General features: G+C 39.5%; 1 protein-coding gene across 7 annotated transcripts; it reads right to left on the bottom strand.

The window, feature by feature from the left end:
- Positions 1-3,873: 3,873 nt before the first annotated feature.
- Positions 3,874-23,363, bottom strand: LOC123709931 (max-binding protein MNT-like). Of its 7 annotated transcripts, none has more exons than XM_045661553.1 (13): positions 20,854-23,363; positions 19,973-20,572; positions 10,907-11,057; positions 9,309-9,573; positions 8,700-8,838; positions 8,283-8,350; positions 8,079-8,195; positions 7,593-7,676; positions 7,361-7,435; positions 7,153-7,240; positions 6,709-6,777; positions 6,504-6,598; positions 3,874-6,371 (listed from the first exon to the last, which is right to left on the bottom strand). In XM_045661553.1, the coding sequence occupies exons 2-13, from the start codon at positions 20,352-20,354 to the stop codon at positions 6,246-6,248; spliced, it is 1,659 nt and encodes a 552-aa protein (XP_045517509.1). In that variant the 5' UTR covers positions 20,355-20,572; positions 20,854-23,363; the 3' UTR covers positions 3,874-6,245. The 7 variants fall into 7 exon arrangements, with proteins under 7 accessions (XP_045517509.1, XP_045517505.1, XP_045517508.1 ...); XM_045661549.1 differs by having other exon boundaries at positions 6,504-6,601; positions 20,854-23,360; XM_045661552.1 differs by having other exon boundaries at positions 6,504-6,601; positions 22,906-23,360.
- Positions 23,364-23,983: the final 620 nt, after the last annotated feature.

The raw sequence follows: 23,983 nt of genomic DNA, 5'->3' as shown, positions 1-23,983 counted from the left end.
AGGATAAATTTGTAGAAACCGGCAATGAATTGCGATATGGCATGTGAACAACTGATTAGCGTACGCTCCTTGTAAATAAACGCGTTTGAATCCAATAAAAAGTATTTTATCAATAAAATGTTTTATTTGTCTCTACTACCATCAGAGATGACCATTGGTTGGGAACCCTCAAAAGGTCAGCGGAAATGCATTTCCACCCTATACATAAAATAGTAAGGCTGGTTAAGATTTTAAATTACAAATGTGGTTTAAATCAATATTGAGTCAGGCTTGACATGACGCTGTCGGAACACTTGCATCCGCTCGGAAGCACACCTTATCTCATTAATTTAATCTCCTCATATTTCTCAAGGTTTGGTTGTTTGCGGAAGTAACAGTTAGCCTCCGTGTCCATCATCTGAATTTCTATCTTGTTATTTGTATGGAAAATACAAGCTCTATAGACACCGTAGAAAAAATTTAAACGAACATTTACTAGAAAGCGTATTAACTAGCGAGAAATAAACTAACGCTGGCCATAGACGGACCGCATGTTGCAGTCGAGACCGACTGCTGTAGAGCGGTCGCGTTGAAGTCGTACACGGCTGCAACACGACCGCATAATGCAGTCCCTGTATGGTGGGTCCGGCAGCTCTAAGCAGTCGACCTCACGGGGAAACTCGACCGCAGGGCGACTGCCCCGACCGCTCAGGAGCTGCTCGAGCGGTCCGAGTATTGCGGATATGAATTTAGTACTAACAAAGAAACTACAGGCGTTGCGCCGTGCGACTATGGCCAGCGTAATTGTGTAGCTTATGGATAAGTTTTTAAACCGGTAAGTTTCATTGTAATTATTTGTAATTTGAGGTGTTTAGTTTTGTGATTCTATAGTAACGTTTGTCTATGTAGAGTTATTGATTGTAAACATTGATATGTTACAAGCATCGTCGTCGTAGCGTGACAGGTCGTTTAATTCCCTCAAATATGGTTGAATAAAACGATGGCTAGCGCTAAGAAATGATCGTAATGCACGAATTTCAGTTTGAACGCGTTAATTACAGGAACGACTGATACTACCATCCATCATCCATGGTCCATTTGTCTGTGGAAGCTATAGGCAACATGTTTTACCAGTCTCTGTTATGTTTTTTTATTTATTTACAGAAATACATACATTATCCTTACGGACTATGCCAATCCGAATTCACTGTGAATTCACTTTGCGAACATATATAGATGTCTATAATCGAAGACAACATTGAGTTAGCGCAACGTCTTTGTTAACGGGAATCTGTGTAACCAGTCCATGGTATCAAAAGGCCGAAGTGCCTTCGCACATATCCCCTAGGTACAAAAAAAACCAGAGTTCTTGGAGTACACTTCGGTTGCACATCAACCCCCGAAAATCTTTCAGAAGATATATATTAGGGCAGCTGTATGTGTCGATTCATTATAACCATTTTTCCGTAATAAAATTCTGTTAAGAAACAAATTTATTTTTGGCAATCATTATCCTCTTGCCATCATTTGATGCAAATTAATAGTGTCAAGCTATTTGAGACTTTGGTGATTCATGTATTTTCCTATTCTATTTTGGAACTTGTGATTAGCTTTTGTTTAGACTTAAGTTAAGTAATTATAAAAACGTTCACTAGTACCTAGGTAACACTGAAAATGTTTAGAAAATGTAAAACGGCTTAATGTAGAAAGTTGCCGATACTTTTGTTTTTCGAAATAATTTATGTTCCTCTCTACACATCGTCGCATTCGATGGAACCACTGAGAAAAGCAGTGAGCCCATTCTTAGTCTCTTCTATGGCATTTTCGTATGCTTTCACCGCATCTTCAGGGCCTGTAAAGCGAATACCTCGAATTTTATCTTTAGTTCTTGGTATAAATGAAAGTCGCAGGGCGCGCGGGCAGGACTGCATAGCGGATGACTCATTATCTCAACACCTGCCACAGTCGAATATTCACCAGTCCATGCGAATGTGTTTCTGGTCGTCGGTTAAATTATGGGGAATCCATCTGGTACAAAGCTTCATGACGACTTGGCACGAAATCGGGCTTCATTAAGAAATGCTAATCGCAGCCTATCATAGCTTTGTTGTTGAGTAAGCCCACGACGAAAGTCATAATAAATCATTGACCGAAAATGTTCTCGCGTTAGGTTCATTTTCACGCGTAACAAGTTTTAGATTTGCCGCCAATTCACAAAAACAAATGACAAATGAATGCAATATACATACTACATTAGGTTACCAAAGAGTTCTAAAATTGAAATTCAAAAAAGTTTTCAGTAGCAATGTTTCTAACTGGCCAGTTCTAAATACTTTCAGTGTTACCGACGTACATGTAATTTTGTGTTAATTTAGTTATGCACTTCTTGTATTTTACCCTTATATGTTCTATTTCTATCGCCTGGAAGAGATCGCTTATTAGCGATAAAATAATTATTTTGTTTTTATCTGTACTTATAAATGTTGATAAAATAAATAAAGCTACTGAACTTATAGTAATAAATTAATTTAGAGAAATAAGGAAGGTGGCGTCGAACGGTCACCAACCCATCGGCGACATGAGGTAAGTAAAAGTAGCTCCAATCATTTTAATTCTGGATAATACGTAGATACATACTACAAAGTAGAAAAAACAACATTACAAAATAAAAACCCGTTAGTAGATAGTTAACTTTATGCTTTCCGTTAATTACAGATAAAAGTCTAGACATTATATGTATTAAATTAATTAAGCGTCTTGAGGATGAGGGGCCCGTATTTAACGTAATTTACGAGAACTAATAAAAAAATTCACCTAATATTGTGTTGGCTTTAAGAAACTACAGTTAGGCATTTTAGTACGTAGTAAGTAGTAACTAACTTATATAAAAACGCAATCATTTGGACGAGACAAAAGAGGTATTATTTGGTGGATATACAAATGCAGAAAAAACGTTATGGCATTTTTAATAGTGTATGTGTAGGCGTATATTATCGTACTGTGCAAGGACATTGTAATCAACTAATATTTTCTCATATAAAGAAATTGAGATCAAATTGGTCGATAAATTTAAAACCATTGCAAAATAATTAATATTAGACGACACTTTACAACGGCAACGTAAAATAAAGCATGTTTGTATCGCGCAAATTTCCTAGAATTAGCAGTCTAAATGCCTCACTAAGATAAATGTATCTTTGTAATAAATTAAATTCATTGGTTCAAGTTCGATTGAATTTGGTTAACTCACGTTTTTAACTTAGTGTAAGAACCATACGGAGCATTACATGATTTTGTAATTTTACATTCGTTGATGTAAAGTGCAAAGCCCGAAGTGGTGCATCTAAAAGAATGTATACATACCACATGAGATCTTACATACAATCAACGCCAAGAGATTAAGCCGGTCGTCAGTCCAGTCTACCAATCACTAAAACGCGCTAACATAGTTATTCAACGCTAATCACATAAAGTTTTCTTGTGTTATTACAAATTTAACCCTTTTAGTGCCGTACAAGTTTTACCAATATATTGATAAAATGCCAGTGCATTTTTCTAAACAATTTATATGAACAAGATAAATATTCACAATTCCCTTTACAATACACAAATATTTTACTCTTCAGGAGATTTATACTATGATAATAAAAAAAAACACCGAAACTGCATACTACATATTTACGGTCAAAACGAGCGCTATCGCAACACTGGCATTTTTCAAAACTAGCGAAAGCAGCGCGTCGGCGCTCCATGGCACTAAAAGGGTTAAAGCTAAAAATACATTTCAAATAACTTTAAAAAATAAAAACTAAACCCAAAATTAATAATTAAATGAAACTAACAAAATGCTCTTTAACTGGCAACATACACTGGTGTATGAAGAATGTAGGTAAATAAAACGAAGAAAATAAATATGGTTCATCTGTATTTCTAAAATATTAGAATTTTATACTACGTAATTTATAATATTTACATGAGCATTCTCGCTTCGCAATACATTTAAAATAAAATTCTCTCTTTTAATTTATTTTCACATTATACATCTTTCATATTATACAACTACCGTTAGGCAAAGTCAAATGCTAGAGAAATTCACAAATTAAATAATAATCATTACTTTGCGTCAGCGCAGGAGGAGCAGGATCCTTCAACTCTATGATTTAGTTAGCTTTTATAAAACAGTTTAATATTCCAATATTTAGGTACTCACTATGGATTGCTACAAGGTTCAACTTTGAGTCCATAACGATTTCGTTATATATTGTTTAATAATTGAAAATATTGCACAAAAACAAAATATCACGGACAGTCAACGGAAACTCTGACCTAAGTTAAAGCTCGATATACACGATATTACAAATGTTCAGTTTGCAAGTAACATCTACTCGTAACGATATAAAACTATTGGCACAATATTGCTTATCAGAAAACTGGACAGTATTTGTCTCTCTTCAACGCCAATCGCTATTCAAATGAGTGAAAACGACGACGAAGTCGAATCAACAACACGAGAAACTGCAAACTTAACAAGCGAACGCCTACAGTACAAAATCTTACAAATCCTCAAGACAGCCAAGCATAAATGTATCCTTTCTACTCATCCACTCCTGATACCCGACAACAACAAAGCGTATCAAAATAGTACTTGGCGCGGTGAGCGTTTAATGAATTTCCAAAAATATTTTTATACATTTTTAGTAGGAGTAGTAAAGCAATTCGTCTTAATTTTTTATTGTTTCCTGATATTTGGAAGCGTGCCATACAACAACAATAAGGATAAATTTATCTGGCCGAGGTATTCACTCGCATTATCTATGTAGGCACTAGAGTAGGACGGCCGAGCGGCCTGCGAAATCAAGCTTTGCAATAAATAGTCCAATTTATCTGAATGCGGATTCGTACTCACATAAGAGAAAAAAATATTTCATCCACAGATTCAAATATCAGCTGACGAAACAATTGTTCTATTGCTGTACAAACCGAATATTTTCTTTTTGATACACCAAAAGTGATTATAGTAATGGTCCCAAACAATTTAATTAAAGAGTAATAATAATAAATAAATAAGGGTACGAAAAAAACATTCATAACATTCCTATGGTACGTCACCCGATTACCGTCGGTGCTTGTTTCTTCTCTCCTGGTACAAAAACATACAGCATTCAATTTTCTGACCATAACAAAATAAATATAAATCAATCATCAACACAGTGGTTCCTCTCACACTCATTAAGGGACTTTGAAATAAATTGAACTTTAGACCTCGTTACAAAATATGACCTGCATTAAAAACACGCGTCGAGCATTGTGGGGTTCGAAAGCATCTCCCGCACCGCACGATATAATGCTCCAAATAAACTCGTGTTAAGTGAACGACGCAATTTTGCTCCCTACGTTGCCGATACGAAAAAAATAAATATATCTACAATATCACATCTCGACTGTACACAACGTGGAATTTGTTGTAGAAAAATATACTTAAAACTGTATGTACAGTACGTCAGCTCGACACTCCACTCTCGTCCGGGCCGCGCTCACCGATACGATATCGGAACGTTCCTTTCATCGCTTCTCTTTTTATACTTTATCGTCGGAATACAAAAACAATATCACTCGTGTCTTAACTAAAAGCCTTTCGAGAAATTCGAATATCGCATACGTGATCTCGACCTGCGCACGCGACTTTATAAGCCCGACCGCGAGAAAATAGGGATGAGGTAGTGACACATACTAAACGTTTTATCCTGACGTGCGCCGATACCACAAAATAATTCTGCTCCGCCGACTTTAGTCAGTGTAAAATATTGAATCGAATAAAATTTTGACTGCATTTTAATGCAATATTTATGTATTTATTTCGTGGTAGCGTCACAATTTGCCATTTGCCATTGGCATTAACATAATGCTTCAAGTTAAAAGAAATGACGGAAACGTATAACGCGACACGTTCCTCGCACACAATATAATCACAAACGGCACGCTTCGACTGTCTAACAGATAAGGAGGCGCGAATAAGGCTTCTCGGCGACGCTCGCCGCGCCCGGCGGGCCAGCGCGAGAACCGAGTTTCACATAATCTAGGACCGCGGGCCGGCCCTCGCCCCAAGTCGGTCGCGACACGCGGGAGAACTAGAATACGACGTTTCCGTTCGCTTGCCACAATTCCATCGACTTCTAGGCGCCGGACGTCTCGTCCGACGCCGGCGGATCGCGTCGTACTCGACGGTGTCATCGGAAGAGACCGACGTAGGCGTCGGGCGAGCGAGGTCACGTGGCCGGAGAGTGGGCCGACGTGACCACGACCACGGGCTTCACGATCGTGGTCGCCGTCAGGTACTGCGCGCTCACGGCCAGCGGGGGCACGCCGTTCTTCACCATACCGCTCTCGACCATCTGCAAATAGCGCCGCACTTTTTATGCCTGTGACGATATCTTATAAATTCATTTAATATTGTCACACTCGGCCGGACACAGAAGAAAATATAAAGGCGATCGAGGAAGAAAAACCGGTACCGATTTCTTTACCTTTTGAGTGATTGTGTGCGTGTGCGTGTGCAGCAAGTGCGCGGTCGATTGGGACACCACCAGCGGAGTCAGGCCGCTCACTACCACACTACTGCCTTCTGAAGTTACATTTACAAATTTAGTTTTACAGATATAAACGAAAAACTAATGAAATTCCCTAAAATTTCAAGTCGTTTAAGAAAACAATTAGCAAAACCATACAGACCGGTAGTGACGGCGGCCGACGCGCTGACGCCGTTCTCTTTTGACAGCCGACTGCTCTCCGTCGCCACGCCTACAATAGCAAATAATCTCTCGTTATAGAGAAATGGATATTTCAAACCTTAACTTGAAATAAAGTAGAAACGTTCTTTACCTAGGTAACACTGAAAGTGTTTAGAAAATGAAAAACCTGTTTAATGTAGAAAGTTGACAATACTTTAATTGTTTTTCGAAGTAATCTCTGTTCCTCTCTACACATCGTCGCAGTCGATGGAACCACTGAGAAAAGCAGTGAGCCCATTCTTCCTTAGTCTCTATGGCATTTTCGTACGTCAATGTTTCTAACTGGCCAGTTCTAAACAGTTTCAGTGTTACCCACGTACTATATGCCAATAGTCACAATCGGAGGATCAAATTTAACGGAAATTATCAAAAAGAAGATAATCACCGTTCGTTTGCAGCACCCGAAGTCCTCCGCCGGTGGAGAGCAACTGGATAGCGGCCGGACTCACCATGAGGCCGCCGCTGCCCACCACCTGCACACGCCATATGAAAATAATTGCAACGTCTATCATTGTAACTTCATGACGGCATCGGCCAATTAGCATCGAGCAACAAAGAGTTTACGGATTAAAAGCGAAAGAGACGATGATGACCTGCGAGATGGGCAAATGTATGTGCGCCGGCACTAATGTACTGAACTTTGCGGCCGTCGAGCCGTCCTCGCTTCTCTGAAATGTTAAATCCCAGTCTCTTACTTGCTATGCGTTTAAATAGTTCGCTCATTGGTAAAGGCAGCGGTTTTAGCAATATATTCCGCATCACCATTCCATAATATACGGAAGATAAGCGAGAGAATTAAAGCCTACTGAAGGCGGAATCTATTACCTGAACCGTGCAGGTGGAATGCGCAGGCGCGATGGTCGTGAGCGTGAGAGCGCTGTGCCTCGCACCGTACGACGCCCGCACTACCTGCAAGTGCAATTCCCGTGTTGCACAAAATTAATACGTTTTTTTTATTCTTAAGAACATTTCCACCGGAGACCAGTAAGACCCGGCTTTCCGCGCTCTTTTTTTATTTCGATTCTCACTTCTGTTAAGCATAAATAACATCATAGATGACGTTCCTTATTTTAAAGAAAATTTATCAATGGAAATGACACCCCATAGATAATAAATTATTACTATCCTGCAAGAAATCAATCATGTGTATGCAATTTATAAAAGATAAGAACCAGTTCCAGCTGTTTTGTTTCCACAAACAAAACAAACATCAAACGGTGTTCGGAGATCGTTTACTTTTTTTCTATTTTCTAATTCTAATCCAAGATTAAGATCAGCCCTAATTTCTAACCGTGTACCAGGGACGCATACCTGCGAGGTGGTCGGCGATATCTGTATGGGCAGTGTGCGCAGCTTTGTGCTGAGGTTGAGGGTGCGGGGCGGAGGGGTGTCCGCGCGACTTGTCTCTCGCGGAGGGGAGCAGTTAATCTGAAATTACATGGGTTAGGTTTATTATTGAGGTTATATCGTACATGAACACAACCGAATTTCACGTGATTTAATCAAAATACTCACACTTATAGGAATTCCTAAAACTTGACCGTTAACAATATTTTCCTCTCTCTCTTTGTCCTCAGCACCATCTGAAATAAATTAAATTAAATACAATTAATATTTCATTATTTTACTATTTCTTAATAAAATTTAAACATTTTAGTTTCTAAAATAATGTATAAAGCCGCCCCTAAGGCGGCAGCATAAACAGCGAAACCCGACGTTTTGTAGAAATAAAAAGAGATGGCGCTGGTTTATTTCCTCTCCATTACGGGTAAAAAAACAATAAATTAAAATGGTCGGTCGGCCATTACTATTATTAATAATACACAAGAGTAGTAAGTTTATAATTAATTATTTTCAAACAACATTGTCAAATATTAAATAATATCGAGCGTATGTACCAGGCGCCCAGACAATACATAGAGGTTTACTTACTAAAGCCGCGAGGCCGGACGGCGGCGGCTCGGATCGTCACCTCTCGCTTTAGCGCGGCGAGCCGCTGTTGCGCGGCGATCTTTTCCCTGGCTAGCCTTTCCATCTCGTGCTCACATTCGCGCTCCTTGCGTCGAAGCACCTGCAATCATGTATACAGCTCATGGAAATACGTAATAGTTATCATAGACCACATATTAAATACAATCGTTTGAGCAAATTTCCACAAAGAATCTCAAGACCCAGTCATATATTTGATTTTTTTACTTAACATTTTCCTGACATTAGAAAATCGCCTTAGAATGAAATCTCAATATATATACCGTGTACATCATGTTTGAAGCCTTCAATAGCACGCTAGTTTTGAGTGACATAAACAGAACGGAGTATTAATAAAAATCTTATAATATCATTAAATATGTTTGTCCGAAAAGCGACGACCATACACTTACTCGCCCCTGTGACATGGATTTTATAACATATATTTAGTAGTACATATGGCAATGAATTTGTTTAGCTGTTTTTGCATTCGAAAATTTGTTTTTCCTATTTTATTTGTTTGTACTGCAAGCTTAAAGTTATTTCAGCAAGTTTTCATGAACATTTATATACCTGTATATACCGGATAGCAGAACCCAATATGGAGAGGTTAGAGGTCTTTTTATCGTCAGGGGTAGCCGGCAGCTGCCGCTTCAGCATTTCGAAGCACTCTTTAAGGTGTGCTCTTCGGTTCTTCTCCAGCTTATTGTGGACCTCTCGGGTGCCGGCGCGAGGGATTCCGTTGCTGCCGCTGCTGCTACCATTGCTGCTGCTGCTGTTGCTTCCATTACTACTGCCATTGCTGCCCACAGACGGAGGGGACGGAATTTGGGTTGGCCTGTCAATTGTATTTGTCTACTAACGTGTTTTCTATAATGTGCGTAAGCAATATTCCATCCGGTATTATTATTACTAATATATTTTCTGAACAAAAATACTCAGTCTGACACAACTTTCTAAAATAAATTTGGATTTATCGCCTTAAGTGTATTTCTTAATTTATTTCAATGTTTGTATTTATTTTATTTGCGGAAAAATAAAACTAATAAACATATTATTAATATGGATTTTGTAGGTAATTTCATGAATAATTGATCTGCATAAATGCACGCAGACTAACGATATATAATATTTGAATATCTAAGTGTACGCGTTTAATATTGATTACGCATCCACAACAGAGCCTTGACGCTAATCGCCCGGGACAAACATACCGATAAACCTAGCGTCTACTTTTATTATTATTTTTATTTTTAATGAAGTTCTATGAATTATATAACTATAACATAATACATATAACTTATTAAATTACTACTTGCTACTGAAAAGGTAACGTAAATCCAATTTGAATCTAGTGAACGTTTTAAATTGTGTGCATGTTTTAAAAAATGGCTGAGCAGGAGGACGCTAGGAAAACATGGATGATGATGTATTTTTATTGCACATGGCTAAATTTCGAGTGAAATTAATGCAATAAAAAGATCCTACCATGAAAACATGTTGACAGAAAAAAGGCGATTGCAGTGTTAGATAAACTGAAGTTTTAGGAATTTAATATTGCAGTTAAATTTGCTTTCAATATTAGTTCACTCAGCAATTGTATCATGAACTGCAAGACAAGTACAGAACCGCTTTGTGACAACTCTTAACGAATAAACAATTTTAAATGGTTGACTGAACCGGTCTGATAGCATATCACTAGTCAAATCAGGTACCTGCACATCGATAGCAAGGATAACTTACAATTCCATGATGACCCTCTTACATTTTAATACAGAACGTTCTAGATATGGGCATTAATTCATGTCGTCCTAAATAATAGATGCAGTTGCTTATGGTTTAAACATTTCATGAGCAAAGGCATTGATCTCGTTACATTGCATAAATTCAGGGTTAAATTTGGGTTTACCACTTGGAATAATGACGATGGACAGACATTTGTGACTATACATTATTTAGTACATATATGTAGGATTATTATAAGTAACCTATCACCATATAATAAAGATCAGATAGTACAGGCTACTAAATTTTCTAATACCGGCCAGTACATCCATCCATAAACACTGTAATTAATTGAAGTATCAATTCAGGTACAAAAATAATTCAAGGCGAAGAAGCAACGCCCCAGCTGTTTTCAAGACCGTGGCTACCAGGAGAACATGACCCACCCGTGACTGCCGTTAGTGCGCGGCCTGGAATGTTCTTGTGCGAAGTCGAGGATGGCGGGCGGCGGGGGCGAAGGCGGCCGCACCACGCCGTTGCTGCGCGACACCGGCGCCTCTGCCACCCGCACCGACACCGGCAGCTCCGGCTCCTCCTCTGCAAACAAACGCCACGCGTCATAACTCAGAACATCGCGTTACGGATTAATCTAACCACCAACCTCACCGCCGCGAAGGCTGCGCGATCAGCGGGCGGTGGAAGCTGCGAATCGTGGCGGTAAATTACCAGGACGGTATAGGCGGTCGAGAGGCAGTCTGGCAGGAATACGCACGGGTGTGGAGCGATCCATTAAACTTTAACTCGCTGTGATAAAGTCTACTATTGCGTGTTCAAGCGCGACGGAGCGGGACACAAAATATTTCGTTAGAGGGAGACGGCAAAGAGGCGTAACCGGCCTGACGTCATTGCAGCATGAGGAGTTTGACGTTTGTTGCCACGCCAAAAATCAGCTGCTGGTTTTGGATATAAAAAAACCGGCGTGCGCTTTACATACGGCCGGAACGCCCTGCGTTCACTTGCACTGCGTCGTACCGCGTACGCGAATCGCCGGTATTTTCAATGCTTTCGATAATTCGTTAGCTTTTATAATTTTGTATACATTATATTTATAATGTATTTCCAGTACCCAATAATTTTGATATCTAAAAGCCCGCTTCAGTATTTCTGCACATATGCAAATTTAATAAAAGGAACAAAATAGTAAAAAGCAGAGAGAAATAAAAAGCCGGGCGATGTTGAGCCTTCGGAATAAATTTGAATCAGTCCGAGTATCCCGGGGCCGTGAACTCTTGACTTTGACAAACATCCTGACTTTGTATTCTATCATTGAATTATTTATTTACGCCACTCTTTCTTGACGCCAACATTTTAGAGGAGTTGTTAACAGACTATTTCATCATATCAACAGCCCAGTCCCAGATAGGGCCAGCATTAGAAAATATGTCACTAAGACTTTCCCTAGTGGAAGCCTTTAGTTTAGTAGCTGTTCGTGCCTCGAAATAAATGTGCCTAAATATATAGCTATACTTCATCCGTCCCATCGTAGGATGAAAGTCATGGGCTTATCCCAGAGTGCACTCGCTCCCTACGCACACTTGTATATCTCCTACATAATTGGGAAGTCTCAATAGAGATAAGCCGACGTGGTCCAGTCGGCATATACAAATAAATAGATCAGTTATAATGTGTAAAAGACATTGAGTCTCGCACTAATAAAGGTTTAGCATACCTTTTTGTCTTAGTTTTCAAACGACGTCCGGTCGAATGTAAATCAAAGAAACTGATGCCGTTACTATGTAAATCAAAAACATAGGATTTAGTATTTTAAAAATCAACGAATTATTAATGTATGTCTATCGTCGACTTTCAAAGACGAATAATTTCTAAACATTATAATTCAATCGCTAATAATAATTTAAAATCTTTCTATCAACACCTAAATTTTTTATCAACTTGTATAAACTCATGTCATTGTCAATTGTCAATTTAGAGTTGTCGACAAATGTATATTCCTTTCTCGATAAAAATAATAGAGAAAATACACAGAAATGTCAAAAACAAATACTTCATATCACTTGTACAAGACCCTGGACACGACAGGACTGATTTATATAAAACTTACGTCATGCCCCTGCGAGTCCTTGTTGGGCGCTTTCTTCACGCACGAGTACCCGGACAGCCACGAGGATAAAGAAAATGTTCGAACACTGTTACCTTACTTTATAACCTTGTGTAGTAGAGTATTGCGTTTTCGTAAATGTCTTTTATACTGTTTTGGTAGTGTTGTGGTTGTTATAACAACTGTTTGTGAGTAATAGATGTTTATTAATCGCAGTGGCAAAACACTATACTATAAGGAAAAATAAGTAGTGTAGTAAGTATAAGTAATTATTTTATAATTTATAAACATTTCTGGCAATTCAAAACAACCAAGAACGCTTCTTCTACGCTAGTGAGTGCTTCCACAAGCTATACGATCCTAGTACAAATGCGCATGGCGGCGCGGTCTATGTTTGCGGAGGCAAACAAACTGTGTGAAAGAGTGCCAAGACGAGCGTCTTACTCCCACACTTTCAAAGTGTGTGTAGGTAATACAGGTTTAGATTTTAGCTAACATGGAATGAGTCAATAATTAGCCATGATAAAACAATGACCGACGCAAAACACGTTACATAATACGGGTAACAACAGACTTATTACTTCATTATTTATACTAACATCGTTCATAATAGGAGTGCTGTTAAAAAGCATCCACGTCGTTTATATAATTTGTTAATAAGAATATGTAAATTCCTTATATTTAAAATTTAAATATTGTAATTTAAGGCAGTATCCAGAGGATGCAGTACAACTTCCATTTAGGGTGTTGATTGTGCAAGATGCAAGGGAGGTCACAGTCGCGACTGGTAGTGCTGATAAGCGGGGAGGGGAGGCGCTCGGCCTCTCGGCACGTGACGTCGACGCCGTCCGAGTAAAACCGAACTGAAATCTACCACCTGCTGAGCAAACTACTTTTACATTGCTTTGTGAATTAAATAAACATTTTGGGAAATTTTCTTGGAATGCGAAACACTATGAATTAAGAAAGACAAATGAAGAAATTGAAGTGCGTTTGCGCTTAATAAGACACTAAATATAGTAAAAGAGGCATTTGAGTGATCATTACTGAGAAAAATACGCGCCGCGATATCAATTTATCGCAATGTCAACAACCTAGCGAATCGTTAAACACGGCCTATATTTAATCGCGTACTTTCGACACGTGTAAATTTTATCAAGATTATATCATCAGAAGGAGATTGGTGACCCATGCGACAGCGATACGAATTATCGTGTCACGTAGAGAGAGAAAACACAATTCTTAATTATAAAATGGAATAAGAAATATATTAAGCAAATTGTTTACTACTTTAAATGTATTTTATATGTTACCTAGTAAATACTAAATGTACCAAAGCATTATATAAAACACGATAAGTATATAGGGTTATGTAATAATCGAGACACACGCGAGCATAATCTACGAGATTGTAGGTATGTATTGCATAATATATTAGAGCTAAATATGCTATATTGACGTTTAAAATTGGGTGAAAAACACGTATTGAAAAGAATGCATGCGTCACCCAGAGATACAGAATTTTATTTTGAAGTTTCTACCTAATTAAAATCGCGGATTAAGTAAACGTAAATAACAGTTCGTACAGTAGTAACATATGGATCTCGAAGTTGGGCGCCACAAAGCTACAGTTGTGTCAGATGTCACCAACAATAAATAAACTAAAGTAGAAATTGGCGGGGCAAATGGCAAGAGGAACAGAAAAGTGGACCAAGGAAGTACTGAACTGGGATAAACGAAAAAGAGGATCACAATTTAGAAGGTGGATAGACCAAACTAAGTGAACAGCACCTGGCACATGGCAGAGAGTAACACAGTGGATACAGGAATGGATTTTGCCTATGCCAAACCAAAGGAGCACACAGATATGTTTATTAAGGAGTATAAGATACAGGTATCACTTATTCCACGTCAATAAATTTGAATCGGTAGACATCCCTACTCATCGGCAAAGAAGAGGGTGTAGGCGAAGAGGGTGTAGGCCGAGAGAAAAAGCTCTCGGTACTTTTTCAAAATATCAAATCATCATACAAAATGACTACGGCAAACTTAGATAGAACAAACCACAAAGGAGGGAGATACGGTCCGCTCTTTATTACAAACAACAAAACAACATAAAATATTATTTTCCGGCTTTAATCGCTTAATTTGCTTATCAGATCGTCGTCTTAACGCTGGCTTTGATACACACTTCTGACACCTGAGAAAATAATTACGATTAAAATAGGGACCCATACTCAGACTGCGTAACATAAGTATCTATCTACTTAAAACGTCATAAATAATATTTATTGAAAGGTACAAAATAAATCCCCGCTAAAGAGCCTTGGCAGCCAACCATTCTTCCTCTAACCACTTCCTATTCACTATTTACACATCTGCATATTAATTGTTGCACTTAACAACTATAGTGATTTATCTGAAGTAAAGCAATAAGGTCAAATATAATGTTGAATGCAAATTCCATGGTAAACAATTCTAGGGCAAATTAGTTATACCTGTATGCTGACATTGATAGAAGGTCTTTTAACAGCAGGAATGCTGCAGTAACATAAATATTACAGCAATGGCACACTCTCCACAGTATTAACTTGGTTAAATATGTGCGGAAGTTTTTAATTGGAAAAAATTACGTACCACAAAGAACGATTTTGTGGCAAACTTTATTTTAAATTAATAAGACCTGAGTATATATCTCGGTTCGATATATTTTAACATGAAAGGCGCAATCGTCAGCCGTAAGGATAAGGAGGAAATAAGAATGGTCACAATAAGAGGTTAGACTGATAATATAGTAACTAATACATTGCCTTGAACTAGTTCAAAATACGCACAAACACTCACTAAGAAATTTTACAATTGATGGCGTAACTAATAAATATAATTGGCAAAAATATAATCATAGTCAAAGTGCGTTTAGCATAACCCAAGAGAAACAAAAGTAAGAATCAAAAGAGAGGATGGGCTGAGTTAAAATAAATGAATACGCTACGTATACATTTATTATTGCATCAGCCATGTCACACTATTTATTCAAAGACCAAGCTTTGTGCCGTGTTTGGGAAATGGAACAGCCAATTAGGTGCTGAATTAAAGACCACTAACATATTGTTACGAAGACGGGTCGACTACAATGTTTCTAGATTTTTCCACTAGTTAGAGAACTTTTCAGCAGGCTGAAATATGATTTCTTACCGTTTCAGGAGAGGGTCAATCACATATTAGAAAATTGTAATTTTCATAATGTTACCCTAGTTTTCAGGAAGCTGAAACCTTTTTTCAGTCGGTTTCAGAACATGTGTAGTCGAGTGGTGCAGTTTTCAGGAGACCCGTTTTCAGGCGTTTTCAGGCCTTGTTATACCCCTTTGATGAAGGAATATTCTAGACCGAACTTTCTAGGTGTGAGACAAGGACGAAATGATACGAGAGAGAGAGAGATCAGAACTTTCTCGAAACTAGACGAGCACTCTAGAACGCCGTACGACAAGGACGGAGCAACGTGCGAAAGAGACAAAGAGTGCGAACGTTCTAGAATTGTGCAATCGCTACTCAGTAGCAAGCCCGCCTAGAAAGTTCTCGAATATTGTTTAGAATTATTCCCAGGGATATATAAGCGAGCCGAAACGCGACTAGTCACTTAGTTTTGAATGCGATTACAAGAGCGAAACACCGAAGCGATAAAAGTGATAAAGTACTGTGTGAAGTGTGCATAAGTGAAGTAATAAGTGATTGTTTTTGTGTGCTATAAGTGCATTTCTGCTATTAATTTGTGCCCATAAATTCCTCATTTGATTTACCAATAAATAAACCCTTGAAGAAATCCACGGCATTTTCTATCCGATCCCCTAGCTCGTAACATTTTGGTGTCAGAAGTGGGATAGAAACATGCCAATTACTCCAAGGGAGAATCAAGAGGAGTCTGTGGCAGAGTCTTCAGCTGCGGAGGGAGTGCAGACAAGGGCGCAATCAGCACGCGACGCCGCCCGGCGACAAAGTTTCGATGCGAACCGCGGGATGGGTGAAAGTAACGATGGCAACATCCTCCTTGCTCTGCAGCAAATGATGGAAGCACAGGCACGCCGTCAAGAAGAACAAACACGACAAATGATGAAAGAGCAGGCACGCCGTCAGGAAGAACAGGCACGCCGTCAGGAAGAACAGGCACGCCGTCAGGAAGAACAGACACGCCAAATGATTGAAGAACAGGCACGCCGTCAGGAAGAACAGACACGCCAAATGATTGAAGAACAGACACGCCGGCAAGAAGAACAGGCATGCCGTCAGGAAGAACAGGCACGCCGTCAAGAAGAACAGGCACGCCGTCAGGAAGAACAGACAAAACAAATGATGGAAGAACAGGCACGCCGTCAAGAAGAACAGGCACGCCGTCAAGACGAACATACACGCCAAATGATGGAAGAACAGGCTCAGACACGTCGCATGATAGAGGAGCAGGCACGACGTCAAGAGGAGCAGGCTCGCCGAATAGGAGAAAAACTTTGTGACCTGAAAATACAGGTAGATGAAAAGATCGAGAATTTGGAATCTAATATGGATTGTAAGCTATCCAAGCAGGATAAACGTATCCTTGGATTAGAAAATGAAATCCAATGCCTGAAGACCTCTGGTGTTGTCACGACTGTAGCACCACCTGGAAATGTGAAAGTGCCTCCCTTTGATGGTACATCTTCTTGGGGCGCGTACAAGCTGCAGTTTGAGACTGTAGCAGAGTCAAACGGGTGGACTGACGATCAAGCTGTTACCGCCCTTATTCTGGGATTGCGAGACGAAGCCCTCTCCATATTAGATACCAAGAAAGGTAAGGTGACGTTGAAGCAACTGCTAGATGCCCTGGAATCACGGTATGGAGACGCACATTTAGAGCACGTTTACAGGGCTCAATTGAAGGATAGAATACAGCAGACAAATGAAAGTTTGCAAAAATGGGGACTAGAAATAGAGAAGCTGGTAAGGAAGGCCTACGCATCCTCACCAGATGTTGCAGATAAGATGTTGGTTCAAGCTTTTGTCGACGGTATTCGAGACCGTGAAATTCGAATAGCTGTGAACCTTGGTCACCATAAGGAACTTAAGGATGCTCTAGCCCATGCGTTGGAGGTGGAGGCAATTCGGAAAGACCCTCAACCTTACCGCATTAGGGCTATCACGGAAAAAGCTAATGGTCAACGAGGGCCAACCTGTTATATCTGTGGGGAAGTAGGGCACATGAGGTTTTCGTGCCCTAAGAAAGACTTCCGAGGTGATGTGAAGGTTAGACGTGGGAATACCTTAGTTATCGAAGGAGAAGTCAATGGCACTAAGTGTGATCTGACACTTGATACAGGAGCTTCACGAACAGTGATCAGATACCAGCTTTTGAAGACATTTTATAAAAGCCCTTCTAGAGGAATTGTACAGCTTGTTACGGCAACAGGTCAGCGCATAACCGACCGGGGAGAAGGTATCGCAACCTTCAAGATTGGTGGAAGTTTATACAGACACAAGGTTGTTCTTGCCGACATAGTAGATGACTGCATAATCGGATTAGACTTCATGAAGTATTATAAGTGTAAGATAGATCTGGAAAAGGGAATGTTCAAGTGTGGAGAGCAGGAAGTTTGTTTTAAAGGCAACTCTTCAAAAAGTAGTTATGACGCCTGTAGAGTAATCAATGTGGACGGACAGGCTAGTAATCAACAAGAGTGGAACGCAGTTCGAACAGTTCTGGATAACTATAAGGAAGCCCTGTCAATACTTCTATCAAACGCAGAGGGACAATTAAAGAAATTTTCTGACATGTTATCTATTCATGAAAGAGAGCTAAGGAGTTCAGATGATGTGTCTCAAGGACCGTGCGATAAAGTTAACGAAGAGGATGGAAGGGATAATGAACCAGTGAGGATACTAAGAACGGATACGATTAGTCCAGATTGGTGTGGTAAATTAATTCAGGAAGAGCAACATCAAGATTCTGACATTAAACCAATTCTGGACTGGATGAAATCTTCAGCTGTCAAGCCACAATGGTGTAAAGTTGCATCAACAAGTACCACTACTAAGAGTTACTGGGCTCAATGGGATAGTTTAGTTCTACATAATGGAGTGTTATGTCGCAAATTGAAAAATGCTCAAGGCAATCATTTGCAGTTTGTTGTGCCAAGATTCAAGGTTCGCGACATATTAGAAATGTGTCATAGTGACTTGTCTAGTGGACATTTAGGAGTAAAACGGACTCTTATGAAGGTTAAGGAAATGTTTTATTGGATACATTATCGTGAAGATGTAGAAGACTGGATCAAGAAATGTAGAGCTTGTGCAGCTGTTAAGGATCCGCGGACTCGATGGGAAAAGATAATGGCCACCTATAAAGGGAGTAATGATGCTCGGGACGAGCATGTCTAAGGAGGGGGTAGTGTTACGAAGACGGGTCGACTACAATGTTTCTAGATTTTTCCACTAGTTAGAGAACTTTTCAGCAGGCTGAAATATGATTTCTTACCGTTTCAGGAGAGGGTCAATCACATATTAGAAAATTGTAATTTTCATAATGTTACCCTAGTTTTCAGGAAGCTGAAACCTTTTTTCAGTCGGTTTCAGAACATGTGTAGTCGAGTGGTGCAGTTTTCAGGAGACCCGTTTTCAGGCGTTTTCAGGCCTTGTTATACCCCTTTGATGAAGGAATATTCTAGACCGAACTTTCTAGGTGTGAGACAAGGACGAAATGATACGAGAGAGAGAGAGAGATCAGAACTTTCTCGAAACTAGACGAGCACTCTAGAACGCCGTACGACAAGGACGGAGCAACGTGCGAAAGAGACAAAGAGTGCGAACGTTCTAGAATTGTGCAATCGCTACTCAGTAGCAAGCCCGCCTAGAAAGTTCTCGAATATTGTTTAGAATTATTCCCAGGGATATATAAGCGAGCCGAAACGCGACTAGTCACTTAGTTTTGAATGCGATTACAAGAGCGAAACACCGAAGCGATAAAAGTGATAAAGTACTGTGTGAAGTGTGCATAAGTGAAGTAATAAGTGATTGTTTTTGTGTGCTATAAGTGCATTTCTGCTATTAATTTGTGCCCATAAATTCCTCATTTGATTTACCAATAAATAAACCCTTGAAGAAATCCACGGCATTTTCTATCCGATCCCCTAGCTCGTAACAATATCAAGCATTTAACGTGAAGTAAGTGCAACGGTTATTCATTGACGAATTTAGTCGCCAACAGACTGACTATTGTGCAAAAACAACACAAGGTTGTCCCAACAAGGTCGACGGGCGCTCGTCGGAGTAATCTAATTTGTACGTGTATTTCAACGATGCGATGCTGCAACTAAATTACAAGAATTAAAATAGCTGCGGCTTGACATCATAGATAGCTGTGTAAACTTACCTAAATACTCTTTGATCCACTTCTTTTTAGGTGGCCTTGCCACTTTAGGTTTATCCTCTTTGACAGGACTCTGTATGATAACGGACGTCGTAGCCCTCTCTGGCTCTACCCGGAGAACAGGATGTAATGGAGTTATGACCGAGTGAGGGAAACTGTATCCGTTTGTAGGAGTGAGAGCCGGTATGTGGTTATACGCTTTGAGCGTTATCGGGATGGGCTCCACATAACTTCCGAATTCTGTGTCTCTGGTATTGATGGCGATAGTGTGGAGGGTTTCATAGTATTCGCTGGGAGCACTCATCGTTCCAAACAAGTCTGGCTCAATACTTAGACAATTGGCACCGACCAAGTTAACCTCTGAGCTTTCCATGACTATACCCATTCTATGTTTCAACAGTTTTTCTAACTCGCACTACAAGTCCTCATTTTTAATAATTCACTGTGGTCCCTTACAAAGTTCATTGTCACTTGATTAGCTATTTATTTATTTATAAATAACCAAATTTACCACTGTCTACTTTGTCATTACGCTATTATTGATAACTTTTATCTTGGGTGGAATCACCGGGTGCGTTTAGTTTTTATAGGCTTAAAATATTTCTGTAATAATTTATACAAAAACAAGTCAGTATAAAAGAGTCTTGAGGATGCAAGTTTTTCTGCCAAAAGGTAATTGTTTGGAACACCGAACAATTTAAAAAAAATGAAACAAACAATAATACGTGCTTGAAAGTTCTGCAACTTTTTACGCAGTCGTCAATTTTTCTCCAAAATATTCATTGTTGAATGAAACAATTTCAAAACTTAAAGCCATATAAACTTAAACTTAAACAAGAGCAAAACAATGGCCAACAATAAACAATTAAAAGCTAATTTTTTACCTCTATTGAGAAACCGAAAGAGAAACGAAATCATTCTCTTGCTCCTAACTGCTAAGGAACGGGTGTAAAGTATAACTTTTACATAAATAAAATAAATAATTTATAGTGATTACAACAAATAAAATTGTTTGAATTAATAACATCCCATTTATATAGAGAGCCCCCGACACCTACCGATAGAAACCTACACACCCAATAGTGCCGTGCGTAAACATTATTTTTTTCTATAAAACTTCGCCATACATTTCAAAACATTGATAACAGTGTTGGAAGTGAAACAATAGAAACGAAACAGAATTCTCCAGAAGGATTCATACTACATTCATAAGAAAACAAAAATGATCACAGGGCACGAGGCATTTTTACTTGCAAAATAATATTAATAAAAAAAAGACAATAAATAACAAAATATACACTATGTAGAAATCGATAGTCTCCATACGACCATGAAAAGAGACAGAACATAAGCGGAATTAACGAGTGTGAAGAGTTATGATATTATATCGTGTCGCTCGAAGGCCAGTGGCACGGATAGCGAGCAATCCGCTCAACAAGTGAGGGAGGGGCCAGAGGAACGAACGCATGGCATGCACGGCGATATGACTGCGAGCACGTGTACTACCCCCCCTCTACCTCGAACCGCAACTCTTACACTAGCTCTTATTGTATCATACGATCCTAGTACAACGGAAGACCGTATTGCATAGTCTAACAAAGAGAGACACGTGTATCACTCACACACTAAGATCTGATTTCGAACGTGGGTTGATTTTTAGCTCTAACTATTTATGTAATTGCTAAAACGAAAAGTCTATTATTATAGTAAACTTTTTATTGAATTTCAAATTTTAGGTGGTTTAACTATGTAGAGATTTAATTAAGAGGCAGCGTCAAGCGATCACATCCTTAGCTGAACCGGAGCCAAAAAAGCATTACATTATTGTCAACTTTATGAATCATGGAAGTTTCAAACGACGACACATTCGGTTTATGTTTTGAGCTGTGTCGATATCAAGGAAACCCGCGAAGTGTTACATAACGTTGTTTGAAGAAACGGTAATGCGCTTATTATATTAATTGTATACGTGTTTAACTACTATTCTGTTAATACTTACTTCATGGAAAAACTATTTTGGGTAATATTAGGGAAATTACTTGGGAAAAAAGCAAAAACTTGTAGACATCATTGGTATATTATATGTATATTATTAATTATAATATAAAAGTATGATTGTATTGGAACAGCTTTAATTGCACATGTCTGACACACATAACTGAAATTAGACACTGCAAACGGACACCTTGATGATACAATATCAAAACAATGGAAACCAAGTGGAATGTATTCTAGGACATAGCACGTGCTGTTACGTAACAAAAGATATTGCATAACTAACAAATTATTTGGTCGAACCAAATTATTTCAATTACAACTGAAAAAATAAAAAACGATGTTCTTTGGAAACTATGTTGGAAATCGGATATTTTACGTAGGGCTTACGCGATTATGACGAACTCATTAGAAATAATTAATTACGAAGAATTCGACGTATTTCTTATCTCCGTATAACAAATATTTTGAAAGGTTAGTCCAGTTTTTCCTTATTAGGATGTATTTGTTTAAAAAACAAATAGCCTAGCGAATTATGTTTAATAATTTTGTAATTATGTATTACATTGGCGATAACAAGTCAGGTTAGCAATGTTCAACAAAAGCTAAGATTTATTTTAATGCAGTTAAATGTGAATTATTAAAAATTATTTTCTACATATCGTGAATCGTAATACACAAAGTTAAGTTTTGAAATATAGAAATGTTTCATATGTAAATATATAATGCATAGAGGAAAAGTATTTACTTTCAGCCTAAAGTGCTGTTTTTATATACGACAGCTAAAAATTATACTAAATATATTAAATAATCAATCGATACAATTAGTAAAGCCATAGACAAAGATGCAGAACCAAGTGCTTGCAGCTAAACTTCAATAACAAAACACGGACGGCAAACAATTGGCTATCGTTTGTCGAATATTAAAAAAAACTTGCAACCTCCAAACGAAGAGTGATTCGATCGGATGTTCTAGAAGTGACTGTCTATTGCAAAGGCCATAAACAAAGAGACAAGATGGGCTTTTGCGGCCCGTCTGCGGGCACCGCTAATTGTTAGCTGCAATGGTCGCGCACGTGTGAGGCGGCGCGCAGGTGCCGGCGACCTCGCGCTATCTCGTCTCGCCGCGGCCGAGGTCACGATGATAACACACGCTATTTCGAGCACAGCCGTCGGCTCGGCATTCAAAACTGCCGCAAACGCACCCGCGAATCCTATACGCACCGGACCGTACACGCAGCGACTCGCGCTCAAGCAGATCGTGTGCCGACCGACGTCGACAAGCTCCACTCGACGACTGACCCACAATGAGGACTGAGGAGGCAGCGAGTGCCGCGGGCCAGCCGCGTGGAGGGCGAGGCGGGAGGCGGGCGACCTCCGCGCCCCTCGCCCCTCGTCTCGGTGCACCGCGCCCGGCGCGCGACATTCGCCCTGCATCCTCTTGCGCCTCGCACTTTACATAACTGCAAGCGACTCCCTTCTAAACGAGGTCGCCGTCGCACCGCCTCGCACGTCTACTGAATTTTAACCGGTAGCAGAAGACGCCGAGCATCGGTGACGTGGAGCCGTCGGTCGCCATCGATGTCACTGAACCTCAGCGAATAATGTGAACGGAACATTGTACCGAATCCAACGGCACGAAGGATGATGCGAATGTAGGTGTCTGGTCGCGACGCTCCACTCCTTATGCGCGAAAACGCAAGCTTTCTAACAAAACGTACTTATGTACTGGCTGCCGCCAGCGCCCACACGATGTTAAATATTTCAATGATATGTCTCTTGATAAACTAACTCTCCAGACCGCTGTTAAGGTATAACTTCCCAAGGATTCTCTGAATTGACCCTGGTTCCGAAAGCAAAGAGCTCGAGGGTATATAAAACACCCCTATCTTTAACCGCGCTAACTACGCATGTCGGTAATCATCGCGCTGTGCGAAACAAACTATCAGCGATTTCGCTATTAATAGAGGCGCATACCGATACGCTTTTAACCGTGAACTCTAAAGAGAAATGTTAACT

Source organism: Pieris brassicae, chromosome 5 (assembly GCF_905147105.1).
Source record: "Pieris brassicae chromosome 5, ilPieBrab1.1, whole genome shotgun sequence".
Lineage (NCBI taxonomy): Eukaryota > Metazoa > Arthropoda > Insecta > Lepidoptera > Pieridae > Pieris > Pieris brassicae.
Note: the sequence above shows the minus strand (reverse complement) of the source record. Positions and strands in the feature narration are given on the sequence as shown.

Bases quoted from the DNA above. Each gene is read 5' to 3' on its own strand.
- LOC123709931 (XM_045661549.1), bottom strand. From the start codon at position 20,354: ATGGGTATAGTCATGGAAAGCTCAGAGGTTAACTTGGTCGGTGCCAAT. The intron at 7,677-8,078 runs GTATGCGTCCCT...TTGCACTTGCAG, and splicing joins TATCGCCGACCACCTCGCAG to GTAGTGCGGGCGTCGTACGG. The intron at 6,778-7,152 runs GTGATTATCTTC...TTGCTATTGTAG, and splicing joins TCGGGTGCTGCAAACGAACG to GCGTGGCGACGGAGAGCAGT.